The 20,811-nt window shown below is 37.4% G+C and overlaps 1 protein-coding gene across 2 annotated transcripts in view; it reads right to left on the bottom strand.

Annotated features, from left to right (window-relative positions):
* The window catches only part of grik3 (glutamate ionotropic receptor kainate type subunit 3), a 104,473-nt gene that overhangs the window by 33,863 nt on the left and 49,799 nt on the right, over window positions 1-20,811 (bottom strand). The window contains exons 2-7 of one of the 2 annotated variants that reach the window (XM_085423463.1): window positions 11,282-11,455; window positions 10,837-11,094; window positions 10,565-10,746; window positions 7,635-7,688; window positions 4,947-5,117; window positions 4,211-4,354 (exon numbers count right to left, since the gene is read on the bottom strand). In XM_085423463.1, coding sequence (XP_085279589.1) covers window positions 4,211-4,354; window positions 4,947-5,117; window positions 7,635-7,688; window positions 10,565-10,746; window positions 10,837-11,094; window positions 11,282-11,455 — 983 coding nt within the window. Of the gene's footprint in view, window positions 1-4,210; window positions 4,355-4,946; window positions 5,118-7,634; window positions 7,689-10,564; window positions 10,747-10,836; window positions 11,456-20,811 lie in introns of those variants that run through there. The other variant, XM_085423464.1, reaches the window with a different exon arrangement.

Raw genomic sequence — 20,811 nt, 5'->3', positions numbered from 1 at the left:
ACTGGGCCGCTCACATCCATAAACTTTGCTACTGGCTAAAATCTTCTGGTTCCTCGTGGTGTAAATTGGAGCTATCATCATGTAAGGGCTCTTCTTTACCGGCTTTGCTCTATTCCTCTTTACCCGTGAGACCCTCTCTGTACACTGATAATCAGGTGGTTCTTAACACACTCAAAATCTGGTTTCAGTTTAGACGTCACTTTAATTTTGTAATGCCGTCTTCCTCGGGTCCTCTAAGCGAAAACCATTTGTTTCCCCCTTCACTTTTGGACTCGACATTTTCAGTGTGGTGTGACAAGGGTATAAAACAGTTCAAACATTTATATGTGGATGGTGTTTTCGATAGTTTTCCCAACTTGTCTTCTCGTTACAATCTCCCTGTTACCCATTTGTTTCGCTATTTTCAAATTCGAAATTTTGTTGCTAAGTGTTTCCCAAATTTCCCCTCTTTACCTCCAGAACAGCAGTGGGAAACTACGTTATCATTTGTTCCTCATCACAGAGGAACCATTTCGAAACTCTATGATGCTATTCTGTCTTTTAGTAACCACTCTAATGTTAAGCTTAAGCGTACATGGGAAGAAGAACTGGGATTTCGAATACATGAGGAGTCTTGGGAACGGGCTATAACGAGGATACGATCTTCCACCTCCTGTGCTCGTCTTGGACTTATTCAATTTAAGGTCATACACAGGGTGCATTTCTCTAAGTCTAGACTTTCTGAATTGTATCCAGAAGTGGAAAATAAATGTGATAAATGCCATGGTTCTCCTTGTCACCTTAGCCACATGTTTTTTCTGTGCCCTGAGCTACAAGGTTTCTGGACAAGGTATTTTGCTATTATGTCAACTGTTCTTGGGGTAACTCTTCATCCTTGTCCTCTGATTGCTGTGTTTGGGATTCCTGCTCGCTCACTTACACTTGATTCCACACAAAGGGATATTATAGCCTTCACATCCCTATTAGCGAGACGTCTAATATTGTTGCATTGGAAGTCTGCTAAGTATCCTACTATTTCCCGGTGGCTTAAAGATGTCATGTTTTTTTTAAAACTTGAAAAAATTAAATATACGTTGAGAGGTTGCACAGCCAAATTTTTTCACAAGTGGCAACCCTTTATCTCTTATTTTGCTAGTCTAGAGGTATTGCCTGTTTAAATCTACTTTTGTTACTGTTATATTCCTCTAATATGTTTGATGGTTGTGTTGATCTGTGTGGGACTGGGGGGGGGGGGGCGTTGTGTTTAGTTTTTTTGTTTTTTTTGTTGTTTTTTTCATATATATATATATATGTTAATTTACTTAGGAAAATTAAGAAAGGTTGATTGTATTTCGGTAACTGCAAGTACTGTTTTCTTTTTTCAATAAAAATATTTTCAAAAAAAAAAAAAAAAAAAAACAGCAACATTGTGAGTAAAAGGTAATAATACAGTACTGTTAATCAATAAAAAACTTTTAATTAATTAATTAAAAACTTTAATTAAAACTAATTAGCTTTAATTAAAACTGCTTAATATACAGTTACACCGTTTTATGTATGTTTCACTCATCAGTTTACCCATCTTCACCCGTCTTCCTTTGTTCTATGAATCAAATGATCCAATTTCTAATTACAGAGTCGTCTAAAATGAAATGAACTGAACTCAGATATCTGTGAAAATAAAATACTGCAAATACAGTCTTAGTGTGCTTTATAATTTCAGGTCTCTTCAAGTGTACTGCTGGGAAGTCCAAGACACATAAGCACATGCACTGCTATCCCTGCCACTAAGAAAAAGGCATCTCCAGGCAACTCAAAAATCATACCACCTTATATTTTCACTTGAAACAAAAAAAAGTGTTTCCTGTTCAGCAAAGTCAGATGATGATTTGGCTATAACACTGTATTTGAATGCTTACTGGGAGTCTACTACCATTTATAGAAGGACCAGACCAGAATTTGTTCTTTCAAGTATGCCATCTGTTGGTGAAGCAAAGTCTTGGAGGAGCTACAAGTCGTGGCCATTTAAAACCTCCCACACACCCCCACTTTCTTTCTGAAAGCAATGCATTAGGGCAAAGAAAGGTTATACTTATTTTCCTTTGGAGCCCCAATTCCACTTGTGCTTATCACTGAACAAGGCTGCAAGCCAGATGATGTTTTCTCTGCACTTAATTTTCCTGGTAATCTAGACTAGAAAGGGAGTGGCAACTGATACTCTGTATTTGGGGTTGTCCTGCACAACAAATGGACCACACAAGGATCTATAGACACGTCTACTCTTCCCTCTCTTTGCAGCTTGGTTGCAGATACAGATCAGTGGACATACATTAATGAGAGAGACTGTTTACTCGTTGCTCCCTTGCTGCTTTTATTAAAGGCAAAGTGGAGTAAGTGAAACAGCATGACACAGGGAACATGTTTTTTTTTGTTTTTTGGGGGGGAACACGTGAAGGTGACCATCCACAATGACAGCTCTATTGTGATTTTGTCCTACCTATTTTCAGCGTTGGGTTTAACAAATTTCAAAGAAACATAATGTACGTCCTCATTTTATGTCGCTGTGTAGGACTGTAACTTGAGGATTATATCATTAACTGGCAGTTATGTTCATTTCAAGTCAGTATACAGAGTAATATGACTGTAATATAACGAGTAGTGTATTGAATTACTTTCTCTGAGGAGTAATTAAGTAGCATACTGCATTTTTTTTAGGAAAAGTAATTACGTAACAGTAGGGCTGTGCGATATGACCAAAATCTCATATCCCGATATAAGAATTCTATTGTCCCATAACGTTATAAATCACACAGATGTAACATTTTCTGTAAATTCTGCGAATCTCGGGCAGCTCGTCTTGCGTGAAGTGTTTCCAGCTGCGCGTCATGTAGCTGGAGTCCAGTGTTTTAACAGATGCATGAAACTATACATTTTTAGACATAAGTTGTAACGGCCGCCGTTTTCTTTGTGAGTATTCATTACACGGCGTGCTGCGGGGAAAAGCCTGTTCTAACGTTTGAGTCTAAAGTTTATTTTTTAGCACCTGGTGGCTCTTTTTATTCTCATCCGTAAATAATCTGCTCTTTCACGTGATTCAGTTTATTTTGAAAAGTCTCAACAGGATCTTGAGCTTTATTGTGAAAGGTTTATGTGGAACATAAACAAGCGGACACGCGGTGCTGTTACCATCGTTGTTGCTAACCACAATGCATAAAACAGGCGCTTTTCCGTCCGTAGTGTGGTTATATTAAATATAAGAGAAAGAGAGAACTTTAAGAAATTAATATAGCCACTACAGTGACCATCAAAACGATGAAAAAATATTGTCGTAAACAGTTTATTTTGCAACACCACGAAACAAACGATAGCGTAAAATGAAACGATAGACGTTTTTATATCGTCATCTGATATATATCGTTATATCGAACAGCCCTACGTAACAGAATACTTTTATTGTATAAAAGAGTGAATGGGTATCAGGTCAGTTATTATAATGTACATAGAAAATTTCCTCTCCGTTATCATAGTGGTGTTTGAGATTCCTACAAGAAAAGTGACCAAAGCTGACCACAGGACTAGTCACAAACTGGTCACAAATATTGACCATATATCAAACACCACCAACATATCCATTTTGCCAAATAACCAAAAAAGGCTTCCCACAGTTGTAGAATCTTCTTTAGAAAGTAAAGCCTGTGTACAGTCATTCAAATTTGCTTTAACTGGAGTTATTTTCTTAAGTGAGAAAAATGTAACTTGACATTTTCAACTCTTCCCCACCACACACGACCACACCCGTGAAAAACACAGATACAAATGATTCTGTTGTTTGTACAAATGAAGATACAAATAGTAGCATCTCTGCACACCCTTAATCTCTCACTTTGCACAGACTCGTCTTTGAATTCTGAGGCACTGTCAGGGCCTCATGTTAGATGAAATAAGAGACGATTACACAAGTTGTGTTTTCAAAAGGTTACAGTACATGCTTTCTGGAAAATAGGTTATGAATACAGGGAGTTTATAAAGCTGACAACAATGCTGCTTTGATGTGTCTATCAAGTCTTGGTTCACTTTGTATGTGGATAAGATTGATTTTGCTGGGTAAATATCCAAGTCCCACACGACTACATGGCTCTCACTCTGCTCACCGTAGTCCTTTTCACCACTCAGTCACTATGTTTCTATATAAACACTTATATCAAATATCAACAGGCCAATGCCCCATCACCTCTTTGATGAAACTCATGAAGCGGCCTCCAAATCTCCAGGGTTTGTGGCGGTGGCACTGCAGTGAGTTTACGGTCATCTGAGGAGCGTGCTGGTATGAGACGGAAACAATGTGGACTGCATCATAGGTCAGAGCTGCATCTGTCTGGAATAAGGGGTGAACATTGTTTCAGCTAAAGACTCTACAAAGACATAAACAGTTGAGTCACCGTTAGTCTTACTACTAATTATTATTATTTTCACATCAATTATACACTAACTAATAATTCAACCTTCAACCTTGATTTGCTTGCCTTATTTATACTACTGATGAGAACAGTAAAAAATAAACATGGTCTCCGTTTCCTTTATGTGTGTGTGTGGCTGGTGCACTCACGCTGTAAGCATCCTGCTCCACTCTACCCCAAAAGAGCTTTATTAAGATTACATCTCTATTGTTTTCCTAAAAATATACTATGTATCAAGGTACAATGTCCCAATAACTAAACTGAACAAGAGTGATGAATACATCTCAAAGGATAATTGGTTCTTATTATATACACATAATTTTGGATAGCCATGTGTAAGATGAACTTCTTTGTCTTTTTTTCAGTCATTGCTGAAGCCTAGCAGTAAAGCACAAGACCAAAATAAAGAGCTTACTGCAGAGATAATTCCTGAGGTAAAGAGTAATTTCGTACCAAACCACACAAGATTAAAGATTTTTAAGACTGACTTCAAAAGTATATACCACATACCGTCATGATGCCCTCCAGCAGGCCTGAATCGGGTTTAGGTGGTATCTGCTTTTCCATTGACCATTTCTCTGCAATGGAAGCAACTTGAGGGTTTTCCACATTGAGGATGCGGAAACCAGTCATGTTGACGCCACAGAAGCGATAGGGCTCAAGGTCGATGGCCATCAGGTCCTTTTGAGGGACAGAAGTAATGAAGAGTGGATTCTTAATTAGTACCACTGAGCGTCTTTAAGTATTTATTCAATCCCACACATAAAGATAATGTCACAGCAGCTGATTAAAGCGATAACTTTATTAAGGTGAAATAAAGTAGGATTTAAGTATGGCATGGAAAGTGGTATTTGTATCATAAGGCAAACCTCAAAAGACCTAAATAGCTTTTGTTGCTGGATAATCCTTTTAAAGCCAGCCTGTTAACTGTTTTTGTTTGTTTGTTTTGTTGCTTTAGTTCCTACAAAATGATGAACCAAGTGCACAAGCTAAAAGCTCAGGATGTATTTTGCTTTTTTATGTGAATAGATCTCTATAGGTACTTTTGTAATTTGGCAAGACTCTAATTATTGCTTGTGGCTCAGAAAGAATTAAAGAACAAGGAAAGGGAAAAAAATGAATATTAACACTTGCATTCCCTTGGTACCTTATAAGCAAAAAGCAATTCAATTTGAGCCACTGCAATTTCTGGGGAAGCCATTGTAGCTGAAGTGTGAAGTCACATGTTGACACATGTCGTGTCAGAATGGGCCAGGGGGCTTGGAAAAGACATTTGGATGAACATAGATATTTCATTAGCACCCTGTGGGGTTAGTGCTGGGAGAACAAGAGCGTGTAAGACACTTACTAAAAAACGGTCGTTGCTCTGAATCACTGAAATATTTCTCATCTTTTTCCCCCCTTCCCACTAGAAAGCAGTACAGCAATAAAGTACAGCAGATCAGGTTTAAGGTTTTTTAGCTTTGAATCTATGTATCCAAAAATACTGGGATAGAAAATTTAGTATAATACGTCTTTATTTTTAACAATGACAACAAACGCTGAGATTTTATTGTTGCCCTCATTTTGATTTTGCTACAAGCACACAATGCAATGATTTACACATCACTGCATTTTTGGAAAAGGGGTTGCTTTAGCCCCTTTGCAATGCCAGAAAAGCAATCTGTTACAAGTCTGAATTTTGCACTGCTGCCTTCCACGCACACATATGCTATGCAAACTTTGTGTAACCGTACAATTATCTCTTTACCAGAAAACCCCAATGTATATCTATATACACACAGAAGTGTTGTACAGGTACCAAACATAACAAAGTTCTTGTCTTTAGGTTCTCAGAGATAGCTATGGCAATGCGGGAGCTATGACAGACTCATTTCAAAGGACAAGGAAGTTATTACCCGATACCACTCTGCTGTTACCTTTTCATGCTCTAATAAGTCGGCATTTCCCTCACCTCAGAAGATAAAACACAGACATCAGTGAATTCCATCGAGAGGAAATTGTATTGCCATGTACACCATGCAAGTATTCATCATTTTGGATCAAATCAAGCCGCGAGGTATAATCTTCTTAATGGGGTGTCTGTCAATATGACAGTATATTGCAGCTTTAGATAGATATCGCACTCTGATTCTATAAAGATATAGTGCCTTTATGTGAAAAATATTGTTGATGCAAAAAATCATATCAAATAAAAGTTTTTCAGTTAATCCTCAAGTAAATATCTTGCTAGAGAACAAGCCAGGAAACTGCTGCACTTACACACACAGACTAGTGCACCGGCGATGAAAAGACATTTTGCATTCCCTATTAAACCAACCAGTTTGCTATACAAACATGGCACATAGCAGAACAATGTCATTGACACGCTATTGAGCATGAAAGATGACACACATCACGCCTGGACCGCTATGTCATATTGCATTATCACAACAGACTGGTCAAGTCCGGAGAGACGGAGTGCACAAGGGAGGCAGAAACAAAGACAATAACAGGGAATGAAAGGAACAACACCGAACACGCTGGTATTCATTCTCATTCAGTCACCAGATAGTCAGGGTTGCAGTAGGGAGCAGCAATGGTACCCTGCTGGGTCTGCTAGTATTAGTCAGATGAGATCATTTCATCAGAGCGGGAGCTAAAAATACTCATGATGGGAGGGAAACGGTTACATACTCAAAAGCTGTTAAACATATCTAAATGATCAACCTAAATTCTTTCAGTCAGTCATTCATTGTTTCTTCGTGCAGCGATTTCTTTTGTTTCTTGAGTGCCTGAATATAAATGATATAGACTATCACCTGGCTGCTTGACTGCATAAACTGCAAGTACATAAGAGGATATATATGTGTGTGTGTTTAATATATACAATGATTGTACCAACTTGAAAGTCACATTCAGCTTTAAATCTCAATCTGCTGGGTTTGGTTTTTTTTTTTTTTGTTTGTCTTTTTTTGTTTTCCTTTTTTTCCTCCCCATGCTGCTACCTCAAAGACTTCTGTTGACTTTACTATAAAGCGAAGTGTTTACTACAGCAAACAGAAGACTCCATTATGCCTTCGGCTTGTCAAACAAAATTGATGTTATGGACTGGATCCAAACTCCATTGGCAATTAGCCACTATTCATCAAAAACTCAAGTGGTGGGAAGATGAGAACAAACGAGACTCTATTTGCATTAACAAGCATGGTACATTACCAGAGTGGTGAAGATATAGTGGTAATACTCTGTCATCATCCCCATGGTCTGGGCCTGAAAGGATATGAAGACAGAAGATGGGAAAGAAAGGTGTGAATGAGTAGAGACGGGACAGAGAAGACTGTAATTGTGTCGTGTCAGGGCATTTTAGAATCAACGGCATTGTCAGAGTAAACAATGCTAAAGGAATGCAGGAAAAGACAGAGGTTTTAACGAGCATGTTGACCAACATGCTGTTAATTTTGCGGGTGAGATTCTGCTGCCGTTTGCTGGGATTTCTGCACCATATGTGGTCCACAGAATTACAGAATGGCTTGATGCTTTTCTATGCATTTAAATGGTTTGGAATGCCTCGAGGCATGTGACGTTATCCCAGCAGACAAGAGAGCTTTCAATCAAAAGAGCTCGGTAATCTTTGCCTCATATCTGAACACTCCATCATTGCCACTTGTTTCACTCCATCTACATTCAAAGGCACTACATTCCCATGGTGGCTGTGTTTTCCATTTAATTGTACCATCTGTTGTTTAAAAAAAAAAAAAAAACAGCCAAGGTTATGTAAATAAGACGTTATGCTCATGTGGTAGCAAATTTATTTCTGCATCTATAGACAGCTAAACACATGACATTGAAATTTTATTTTATTTTTTATAGTATAAGAAGGAGTTTTCATTAATAACTGTAATTTTCCCGATGCTGCGTAACCCTGTCAGCCTTCTATTTTACTCTTTATTTTGGTAATCTTCTATTATATATGCCTGCCCAGTCTGACGAGTGTGACGACAGGACAACCTGTAAATCTGAGAATGCTGCAAGAAAGACAGGACTGAGTGTTTTGTTATGACAAAAGAAATGATTCCAATAAAGCATGTCAGAGTGTAAAGCTTAGTAAAATTCAGTCGCATCATCCAGATTGCAGTGATGAATAGCCTGATGCAAGTCTCATTACAAATGAATTCAATGCTTTTCATTTTTACTCATTATCTTAGTCTGGAGCAACCTTTTTGTAAATGTATAAATGGACCAGTCTGCCTTAATAGTAGCTGATAAATACAGTGAATACTGCCAGCTAATCAAAGCACAGATGGTATCCATTCAAAATTTTGCATTTCAAGTCTTAAGTGACAATCACACCGCATTCTATTTAAAAATTGTTCCATGCATTACAAATAAAGAAGATTTACCAAACTGACAGTATGCACAGCTGACTTTATCGAAGGTAAAATGGTTAGCCAGTCAGTCAACATATGAAAGAGGGAAAAAAAAGATCAGCTGATCATTTTAGTAATTTCTCAAGTAAAAATGTCTTAAATTATATCTCATCAGTGTTTTCTTTGTTCTCTTTGATGTGACAAGCAATTTGAATATATCACTAATGTCTCGAGACACTTACGATGAGCAATTATTTGCTATTTTCTGATATTTTAAAGGCCCAACTATTAATTAAAGAAAAAATATCAGACATGTAATTGATACTGAACATAATGCTTGGATGAATACCTGGGATTGACAGTTAATATGATGCACTTGTGTCTAATGCACTTTTCGTAAAGTAAATTCTCACAAAAAATTTATTGTAGAATGTATCACAGCAAAGTACAATAACGTTTTATATGTAAGGTCACAGTACTATACAGTACAGCACACACTTTGACAGATGCACGTTTAAGGAGCTTTTTTAATTGATCCATGGCACATAAAAGGCAGTCAGCAATGAATGTAGTTTGCCCTTATTTCTATGTAAAAGCTTTGGCCGGCCGGCTCAGTCATGGAAGACAACTGTCTGGAGCTTTTTTGCCTTATAGCATTCTCACCACTTCTCTCAAGAGGACACTGGTTTCTTAGCGCGAGATGTGCAGACTGGCCAAGAGCGAATATATGTCACCTTAGATCTCAATAACTGGGGTGGACTGAGTTATTCAAATAACTTTTGAGGAGATGATGCATTTGGCAAAATGTTAACAGAAGCTGACAGCAAACTGAATGAGGGGTGGGGGTGGAGGGATCCACCAGCCTGTTCCTGACATCCAAAGAGCATCAGACCACCTACATATTCTCTGCTCCATGCATCATAGTGACAGCTCTTTGTTGACTGACAATCATTAGAATCAAAACACACTATATACAGTTTTGATAATAAAACTTCTCAGATCGCATTTTTTTTGTCTGAGTAGTTAAAAGTTTAGCAAACAGAATAAGAATGTGGATGTGGATTTTGTTCTTTTTTCCTTGTGGAATTCACAGTGTCGTATTAGTTTGCAAATATTTAATGGGCAAAACCAAAATTCGGAGACACTGACAGTCTCCGCTCATGATTACAAGAAAATCATTCCAAATGTCCTCCAAATGAAACGAATATCCAAGTTTTCTCAATTTCACCTATTTTCTACCAATTTTACGCTGGTGCAGGCCGAGTCAGTTCTGCCTTGGTGCCTATTGAGAACCAGCTCACCTTCAACAGATTTCAGAAGTGAACATTATGTACCTTCATATATCTGAAGTTGGGGTAATTTTTGTAGGAAGGAAATTATTGCAGACAGAATTTGTGGGCTTCATTCGCTGATGAAATTCCTGTAGTCTCTCTCATATCAGCGGTTCCAAATTTTGGACGAGCACTTTAGCAGTGCTGTGTCCATTTTGTGCTTCCCTTTTGGAACCAGCACCAGCGATCTGGGCACAAGAATCACACTGATGTAAAAAAGAAATAATGTAATTGCGGAAATCCCCATACTCCCTAGCAGCTTGCTGCTGTCTTATTTTTAGTGGTGCATTTTCTGTTACTGTTCTTCAATCCCGGTCCCATGTGTAATCCTCTGTAACTTAAATCAAAACCAATCTGATGGGAATTAATATATTGAACAGGACCACATCCTTTCATTTCTCTACCCATTCCGAGATCTGACAGTAGGACCATTTATAAATACACTAACCTGTTTGAGAATCTGTGCTGCCATGTGGTGGCTGCAGTCAAAGATGATCCGGAACTCCCGACTTCTCTTCATTTCTTTGAGAAGAGGCCTTGTATCCTGCGTGTCGAGAGGAAGCTGGCGGATCTTTAGTCGGATGTTATACCTAGACGGGGCCATTATCAGCTCCTGTAGTCTTATAAGACCTTATCAGACAAGAAACAGTACAAAAATGATCATATAACATATACCCCAAGTAACTGAAGTAACATGTTATAATATACCAGTCTGTTTACCTGTGCTATCATCATATACAACTGTAGCTGTTTTCCATTTGAGAAACTGCACCAGGTCCAGGATAGCATAGCTTAAAGATGAGTAATCTGGGTATAAATTGGCATAAAAGGTGTCTCTGTTGTCCATAGGGTGATGTTTCCACCGCACTTGGATATGCGGCACTTCCAGTGCATTGCAGATGGACTGCACGGCATTCGATGATGAACTATGTGAGGGCCCAAATATTGCAACTACGCCTAAAGACAGCTGGTCACAAGCTGAAGAGGAGAAAGGGACAAGAGCTTGAGAAGAACCTCACTTATGTCCTGTCACAGCAGAATTTGGGAATTCTCAAATCAAAAACACAGATTAATATGAAGTTAATGACAGTGTGACAAACCAGATTCCTGCCTTCATCCACACTGTGGTCACAATCCTTGAATAAATGTGAGACAAGTTACTCACCTTTTCTTGATGCCTCAAAGCTGTCATAGATATTAATCCTCTGTATGTCATAAGTTAATGTTGTGTTTGGTAACAAAGTCCTGTTTCTGTTTATGTTATTGACTGCAAATTTAAAGGCAAGTTCCTCCGCACTGACGAGCGAAACAGGTCCGTCTGTTTGTTCGAAAATTCCACCTGAAAAACAAAAAAGGAGAGACGGGTAAGCACCACAACAACTGGTCTGAAATCTAATCAAAAAACAACAGCAGGAAGACAGACACAAATTAAGGTAGGACTAAATGGAGAAAATATTAGGACGCATACTGATGGGAGAAGTGCACATTATGTGAGATATAAAATTTTGTTCAGCAAACATGGAGCAACTCTCTCCATTTTTAGGAAATGGGCAAAAAACCCAATATCTGTTTGAAGTCCAAAGCCATAATGGATTTAAGGTGTGTGTGTGTGTTTGGCTGTTTCATCAGGGCAGCAGAATATCTCAGGCTCTTGTCTCTCCATTAAGATATCCTTTTATTTCGCCCGAATACCACATTGTTGGTGCAGATAACTGGACTTGGGCACTCTTCTTTTACATACAATTCAAAGGAAAGCATTTTTCCCATTTTCAGATGGCCAGGACCACTGCTCTAAAGTTGCAAACATGTCTGTATGAACATCAAAGTCCAGTATTGCTTTAGACGGTGGTGTATCAGACAGGTAATCCTGTACTACATCCACTACTGTATATTATGTATTTTTTGTTTATTTTGGAATACCTTTTTTCTTGATATGATTGATAGAATCAGGATGGATTTTTGGTGTCAAAACATGTTAAAAAAGAAAAAAAAATGTAATCATTCAATTAAAAATTAATACCAGTCCCCTGAAAACTGGTTGTAAATGTAGAAAGAGCTCCTGCCTTTAGTAACATGCATTATCAACCAATGGGTTTTATTTTGTATTCTGTTAAGTGGCAGAAGTAAAGATAAATGTTTCTTTAATGTTCACCTTTGAAATTAAAGGAGTAGAAAAGTGGGAGTTGTTCAGAACTTAATTATGTTTTGCATTCATCACCTGCACAAATCACAGTTTGCTACGTAAAATTATACACCCAATGTAAATTTACTCTCATGCACTGTAAACTGTGCAATGTTTTTCCCAGCAAAAAAGTGGATCTGGAGATATGGGCAATTAAGGTATTCTAAGATCTTTGATGCTGGCAGAGGGGGAACGATATCCTAGCTTTGAAGGAGAGCAGGCTATGGCAGCCTAGATGTACATGATAGACTGAAGCTGAAATCCCTCTTTCATCCACCTTTTCACTACTCCTTGTATAATACACAATTAGAAATAACAAAAAAGCTGGTGCTGGAGTCTTTCTGTTGTAAACTCATTTTATTAAGTTAATATTTGTGTTTTGCGTTCCATTAACTGGGATTCATTAAAACATTATTTCAACACCCCTCCAAGCTGACGCATGCCGTATCTAATGTTAAATAGTTTAAGCGTTTCAATTTATATGTAATTGGTACAGTAACAAACATGAACTGTCAAATGTAAGACAGCAAAGTCCCTTCGTGTCTCGGCTACAGCCTTAAAGAAGACAGTTTAGACAGCTTCTTCAAAGATGCCTGCAGGAACATCAGCTTATGGAGACAATGGCTCCTCCACCTCCACTCTCATCATATTATCCATTTCAGTAACAAAGCGAAAAGTCTCTGCCATCTTCTGTCAATTCTGGAACAAAAAAAATGCTCACCACCATCAAAAGTTACAAATGTCAGTGCTTAAGTTTAACTTTATGCCCATTATTTCAGATATACAGACAACCTTTCAAAACCAGGTCTTTTTTTGCTTTTTTTAAACACCGGGATCACACACGTCTAAACACCAATAGAGGATGCCTTTAAAGTATTTTCTGCTGCATATTAATAGGGTGTATGAGTCAAGGCTCAGGCTCATATTGATATCAGTTAATAATCACTCCCAGTCTATGTTAACGCTCCAATTCAATCAGGAAATGATAGGAGGAACAACAAATTGCTTTGTGTTAGTGTGATGCCGCAGAGCATTTGAAAGTGCCTAATTATTTTCCTCCTATTCTTTTATTGTACTTTTATACATCTCTATTTCATGCTTGTATTAAAATAATATACCTTAGTGGATTTCTTTAAGCTGCTGGATTTGTCCGTGCTAATGTCAAACCCCTTAAGATATCCAGTTAATAAGGGACTATTAACCAGTGTTGAAGATACGAAGTCTGACAATAGTAAACAGATTTTGTGAATAGTTAAATTCCAGTTTACAGATTCAAAAACACAATGATTAGCATTCAGTACGAGGGCTGAACAGTGAAATACTTTTACCAATAAATACGTTATTCAATTCACATACATTACAACATTCACAACATGACATTAATATTAATATTTATTTACAGTGCACTGAACAAATAAATACAACAAAGTTTAAAATTGGCCACCTAGGGCTGTCATGATCTCTGATTTGCACTTAAAATTCATATCATAATTATAGCTTTTTTAAAATTTTTACATTTTATTTTATTTTTTTCAAATTCTTACTGACTGAGTCCCCCATGCTACCAGTCAAAAGTCTGGAAACACCTTCTTATTTAATGTTTTTTATTTAAAATATAAAATAAAAGACACATTTAGAGTTATTTATCAATTTTTTCTTTGCTACATAATTTCATATATCTTGCATCATATATTTGATTTCTTCAGTGCGTATCTACAATATAGAAAGTAGTAAAAATAGAGAAAAATCATTAAATAAGAAGAAGATTTTGAATGGTAGTGTAAATATATATCAGACTGCAGGGACTCAGTCCATCCATAAAATGTAGACACAGTAGCACAGATTAATGAAGCAGCTAGCATATGCTCAGAACACTTGGAATGGAGAGAGCGGGAGACGTAGCAAGAGCAAATAAAAAGAAAATCAGTAATCAAATTAAGAATTAAGTCGTTAACAGTTGCCCATCTCGGGTGCTTCACGCAGCAATGTAACAACAGCCTGACTGCAGCAGAGCAAATGTAGTGTAAGTGGTCCAGTTTAGCGTACTGGCTTTGTTACTGGAACTAATTTTGTTCCAATGTGTAGGAGAAAAATGAATGTTGTTAATAACTTGCATAGACAGGCTGATGGTGCAGAAGAGTAGTTACTGAAAAAAGAGCTGTGATAAACTGCAAACTGAGTCTGCAACCATAACCATAATGACACTGAATGATTTACGATGTTATCATATGCTTTTTTCCCAGTACCAATTATTTCTTTGAAAATCAATTATTCATAGCAATTTTTCATTTTGTATTTTCCAGTTGTCGCCCATACCGGTATATTGCAACATCGCTGATTTCAGCCAGTGGGCCAAGAATACAAAGCGATACATTTCATTTTACCTCATATTTTTTTCTGCAGCATGTGTTTGAGATTTTGGATTCCCTTCGTCTATCACACAAATGCTGCCTGCCAGCTTGTTTTTACAAGGTATTTTACTAATCCTAGAGAATACCTGGCTGCAGAGAGCTTAGCTTAGAAATGGTACCTGTGACCCACTGATGCCCCTGAAAAGATCCCCAGTGCCTGGATCACACAATTATATAGTTCTGTTACTGTGGCCAGAGTGGCAGTTCTGAAAGCCAAGCTCATCTTACTAGTTATGAGACAAAGTTTCAGTGAGTTGCAAGGGGATGTGATGCATAAACCTACCCGGTAGAATGCGTCACATTAAAATAAATGAATCCTTCCATTTCATGGGGAAATCTCATTAGAGTACATTAAGCAATTGCTGGAGTATATAGTAATTTGACTGTTAAGAAGATAAAATGTGCATTGCTCAGAAGCACTCTAACAAATTTAATAAACAGGGGAAAACCTGCTCCTTGGAAGGAAAATCCAGAAGATAATTTGTTTTGCCCGTTTTCAGAAATCTACCATAACCACAATAACAAGGTTTAATGCACAAGACCTCCCACAACTCCATCAGATAAGGGACAAGCAGTTCTTTTTAGCATCATACAGAATTTACTCTAATGATGCAGGCATCCGAATATTAGGGACATGTTTGCAAGTTCCCATTTTAACAACTACACTGAATGTTCGTTATTGCAGTGGGCGTGTGCAAATTGAGATGCATGAATTTCAGACTTGTTCTTGTGATTCTCAGTCAAAAGGCTTCAAATTAGCATGTCTCCAATAGACAAGAACACAAAAGCCTTTAATTAGTCTCTAAGGTCCTATCACAATATATAAATCAGCTACTAATTGCAGCTGTTTCCATAATTTGTCCTTTGAGGACTTTGTGGATCAGCTGCACTGAAAAGCCACAAGATTATGTATTTGTAGCTAGTGATTCAAACTTAAATTGCAAAATGCACATGGCACTAGATCACCCAAACTTAGTGGTGTATTGAAAGCAAAAACAAGCATAACTAGCAGTGGTGCTGAAAAAGTAAAAATAAAGCAAGTTTAGGGATTGACAGTGTTTCATCTGTGGCGCTAGAGATGGGAACTGAGAACCGGTTCTTGTACTTGTCTGGTAGTCCAATTTCTTGCCTGCCTATTGATCCCACTTATCGGTTCTTGTACTTGCGCTACAATAAGCTGATTTCATTTTGCATGTCAGGGCATAAATAGTTACGCAGTCTAGAGCGTGGATATAGACATTTATTTTTATTGCACAAAAGGACCAGCTAAATAGTAAAGTGGTAAACTGCATCCAGGACATAAACAACCGCACCAAACTGGTAACACAACTTCGGTTCTTTGCTACTACCTGCCAAGACAGCATGCTAATGCTAAGCTAGCCAAGAACCCAGAGTGAAAGCTAAGTGAATGCCTACCCCAGCAGCCAGACCCTGAACTTCAACAGGTAACAAGCAGATGAGCAGTCAGTTTTCATCTGTCTGGTTTTCATCTTTGCTTTGTGCGGTCAGCTTTGTATTCTACCAAGAGCAAGATCTTGGAGATGCGTGTCCTCATTAGGGATTTGTGTTGATGTGTGGGGTTGTAGCCTCGGGTTTATGTTAGGAAATGGTCATTATGAGATAATGTGTTTCAGCTATTTAACAGGGCAACATGAAAGTTATGTAACAAGTAGTATAACAAATTACTTTTTCCCGGGAGTAACGTACTGCATTACTTTTAAGAAAAGTGTTCTGTGTGTTATGTGTATCAAATGAATTTTTTGAGTAACAGTAATCACAGCGAAGAGGGGAAATACCTCAACAAAAACGCACAAACGTTTGATCCGCAGCATGCAGTTAATTTAGACGAATGTAATTTCTTTACTGCTGCTTAGCAATGGTGGTGACTCTCAAAACGGAGCCAATGAGAATCAATAAAGGAATCAAATCAATAAGTGATATCGATAATGGAATCTGAATCACTTATATTCTTATTAATTCCCATCGATTAGTGGCACTGTGTGAAAGTTATTTTCTAATAGCTTCCTTAAGTTACAGATTCTTATTAGCTTCTATTGCAACAAGCAACATTTTTATCTTATTAAAAGAGATTATGTTATAATAGGTCCAAATCCTTTTAAAGACCACTGAAGGAAAATTCAGTTCAGCTGAACAGAAAATGTTTGCCATCAAAGTAAAAGTTGTGCGTTACCGTTGCCACCAACATGTTTCAAAAGGTCCATCTCTTACTTTGAAGGTGGAGGCTCTCCATTTCTGGTGTGTCTGCAGCAATCTGCTATTGAGCAAACAGGTTTTCAGTGCAGCACTAGCAACTTCCAGTAACCTCCAGAAACCACTCGGCAGCCAGTCAGGGAATGCACATTTTTTTCCCTAGTGACTGGTGGTTGTTGTGGGCTTGATGACTAAAAAAATAAACGTAAGCGTTTAATCGTTTGGCCTTTATGCAAAAACAGCTCAGGAATTAATCATAAACAGAAGCTATGGGTACAGCGGCTTCTGCAGGGCCTAAAGGATCTGACAGAGACATGCTGTGCAGTGTCAGAATCAGAGGTTTCACATTTTAGCTGTACATGCCCTTGCAAAAATCAATGTTGTAGCATGAAAGCCACACATGTTATGTGCCCACAAACAATGTGGGCAAATGCACAAGCATAAACCCACCCTCTGCTGTTGTGTTGTGGCAGACTGCCTGCAAACCAGCTTAGTTGTCATCTGGGTTCCACTGAAAAGACATATTTTCATCATCTACTGCATTTATTGACTTTAATAATGTGATATAAGTGGAAGAATAACAGTCTGCCAAAACAAATACATTAAAAGAGGTCTGCTTTCTATTTTTCGTTTTGGTTTGATGCATTTTGCCAATTTTTTAAGTGGAAGTTTCACATTTTCCAGTTTGGCAGTAAAATCGTTTTGAGTGTAACGTGTTTCTACCGACTGCACCAATTTCCCCACATCTGATAAAGCTGGACTACTTGGACACACTTTTGTGTTGTTGTGTGTTAATGTAATTTCATTCTTTTAGTGACTGGGGTCAGATTTGTGTGCAGTGCAAAATTAACATCAGTGTTCATGTCTTTTTGCAGAAAACAACCAAAGGCTTAGATGCATTTTTCTCCAGTTATCACAAAGTTTTACTTTTAACTGAAATGTCACTAGGATTTTTTTTTTCTTTAAACAACACACATTTTTCCCTTTCAGATGTGTGTGTACAGAATCTTTTAACTACAGAGGTAAAACCTTAGCAGTTACAGTAAGTAACCAGTACCCAGTTAAACTTAGGAATAGATGACAAACTAGAAGGTTAAAGACATGTTAGAGAGCTCAATTTTCAAGGTTCATGGGGTTTTGACTCCAGGAATTTATTCACATGCACTGCGGGAGGATTTTTAAATAATCCTGGTTGCTATTTATTACTGTTTAGAATGAAAAAAAGAAACGAAAAAAAAAAAAAAACACTGAACAGGTCTAGGCAGGCACCTACTAACCTTATCTATAATCATATTAAGTTGATATTATTTAAATTAATTTCCCTGATCCCAAATCAAACTAATCTTAAAATGAATAAGTAAAGAAGGTTAGTCTACTGTGTATTCACTCTCGATGTTATACCATTGTAGAAATAGTAGAACATAGATATGATTGTACGATGAAGACCATATTGCAGGATATGTTGTGCTTGTTAAAATAAAATCCCTTGCTTACATACAAACCAATGCAGAAACCCAAACAATGAGACTAGTTCATTATGCTCTTGGATACATGTGCGCTCGCCCACTGGATTTCTGAGAGTTGCTCTTTTGTACTTTCTCTTCACTGGTGGGATTCCCAATCTCACTGTGAATAGCTTCCTGTCTCCCTGGATGTGCCGCAACACTCATTTTCACAATGGTGGCAGCAAACAATGACCAGCATAAAGAAAACACACACAATTCATCATGAACATTCAGAAATGCAGCCAATTTGAGGAAGAACATGTTCGTTCATAATTATGAGAAACAAAAAACACTAGAGGCCAACTGTTACACAATACCAAGACCAGTTGTTAACTTAGCCAAAGCTCCATTTTATAACACACAATTCAGAAAATAAATAAATAAATCAGGCCAGGAATCTGTTACATTTAATCAATGATGAGTATCACGAGAGGAAATTAAGGGCGCTTGTTAATTAATGATGTCTGGCAGCATGTTGGCTCATTAGTTAGCAAAGTCACCTCACAGCAAGACAGTTTTGGGTTTGATCTTAGCTATGGTTCTCCTCTGCATGCTCACTTGGGTTTAACCTCACTGCTCAGGGTTCCTCTCGCAGTCCAAACAAATGGCTTTCAAGTGAATCAGACTTTAGATCACCTGTAGGTGTTAGTGTGAGCATGTGTGTCAGTGCAGCAGTTCATCAGCAACCCTCTCAATCTGTTTCCCTACTTTTTCCACTAATGCGCTAGTCCCTCTCTAATCTTTATCAGAAATAAGTGGTGTAAGTTATTTTACAGAACTGTCGATAAAGTAATTATTAACAAACTCACCAAATTAACAAAAGGTTTAAATGTTTGCAGCAGAGAAACAGAAGAATATCGACTATTGAGGCTCTTTATTGTGCTAAACAACATGTCGACAGTTCAATTTTAAAAGTAATTACTGTTGATAGTGTTGAATTAAAACTGATGAGCGTAATTGATAGTGATGTGCATGTGAGTGGCACGCACATTAAGTGCAAAATGCCACAAGTGACACAGTGTAACACTGCAAAAGACAAATTAGCTATTAAAATGTTATCTGAAACATCTGTTAAACTTGGCCACTAATTATTTATCTCCAGCAACAGCAACAGTTATGGAGTTAGGTTTAAAGGAAGATGATATGGATCACAACACTTCTAGTTATCAGTGGCTTTATACTCTTATTTATTCATGTCTGTTACGTAATCTGATTACTTTTTTCAAGTAACGAGTAAAGTAAGGGATTACTATTGCAAAAACGGTAATTAGATTACCGTTACTTTTCCGTAGGAATGCTGCGTTACTGCGTTACTAAAACCGTGATTTTTTTTGCGAGAATGTCTCATGACAGTGACGTAAGCGAGTGCGACGTTCGTGACAACAGCTGTGCGCAGATCAACAATGGATAATATATTGAGTGCGGGAGAGAGTATGAGCATGCAGCGTTTAAAGCGTGGAAGTACTGACCTTACTTTGAGTTTGATTCCATAAAAAGTGACAAAAACATTAGCGTCCGTTGTGCGTGGGAAGAAAACTTCTTTTTACACCGAAAAACACCCTAAATAAGCTCGTGGGCAACGATGTAATGGAAAACTCAGAGAGAAACTCGCGGATTCTTCCACTGACCGCTGCGGCACACCTGCACCAGGGTAAACCTCCGCCTAACCCACTCCTGCTTTACAGGTGAAAATAGAGCAAAAGGACCGCTAGTCTTTGACTTTATTTATTTTCTGCTGTGTTTTACTTGCATCTATTTGAAAGACTGAGTGTAAATACAAAAAATATTTTATTTTATGTGCTGGAATGTGCAGAAAATAGGTTTAAATGTTAAACTAATTTCTTCCAGTCAGAGAATGTTGCATATAATTTAATTTTTGCTTGATGCATAAAGTTAAAAGATTAAAACTAATAAAAACAAGTTTAAAAAAAAGAGACTTTTCCATTTGATTACATTTTGTATGATGGATTATGCAGAAAAAGTAGAATTGGGCTGAAAGATCTATCGCTTTATCACCTATTCAGGTTGTAAATCGTGTTTTTAAAAAGTAACTAAGTAACTAAGTAATTAATTACTTTTGAAAATACGTAATCAGTAAAGTAACGGGATTACTTTTTTGGGGAAGTAATCAGTAATTAGTTACTGATTACTTTTTTCAAGTAACTTGACCAACACTGGTTACCGTTAATAAAAATAATACTAATACACAGAGAACTGTAAGTCATAATGTAGAAAATAAAATAAAAGTTTGTCATTTTTTGTCTGTGTGCTAAAATCATTAAAATAAAAAGCTTCTGCAAAAGAAAGACGGGATAAAATGTAAGTAAATAAAACTTGACATCAAAGAACAATAGTAATATTAGCCTATCAACCTGTTAACCTTGAA

This window comes from Rhamphochromis longiceps, linkage group LG11 (assembly GCF_057381845.1).
Source record: "Rhamphochromis longiceps isolate RC_006_pf linkage group LG11, R_longiceps_female_GT1.1, whole genome shotgun sequence".
In the NCBI taxonomy this organism is placed as follows: Eukaryota; Metazoa; Chordata; class Actinopteri; order Cichliformes; family Cichlidae; genus Rhamphochromis; species Rhamphochromis longiceps.
Note: the sequence above shows the minus strand (reverse complement) of the source record. Positions and strands in the feature narration are given on the sequence as shown.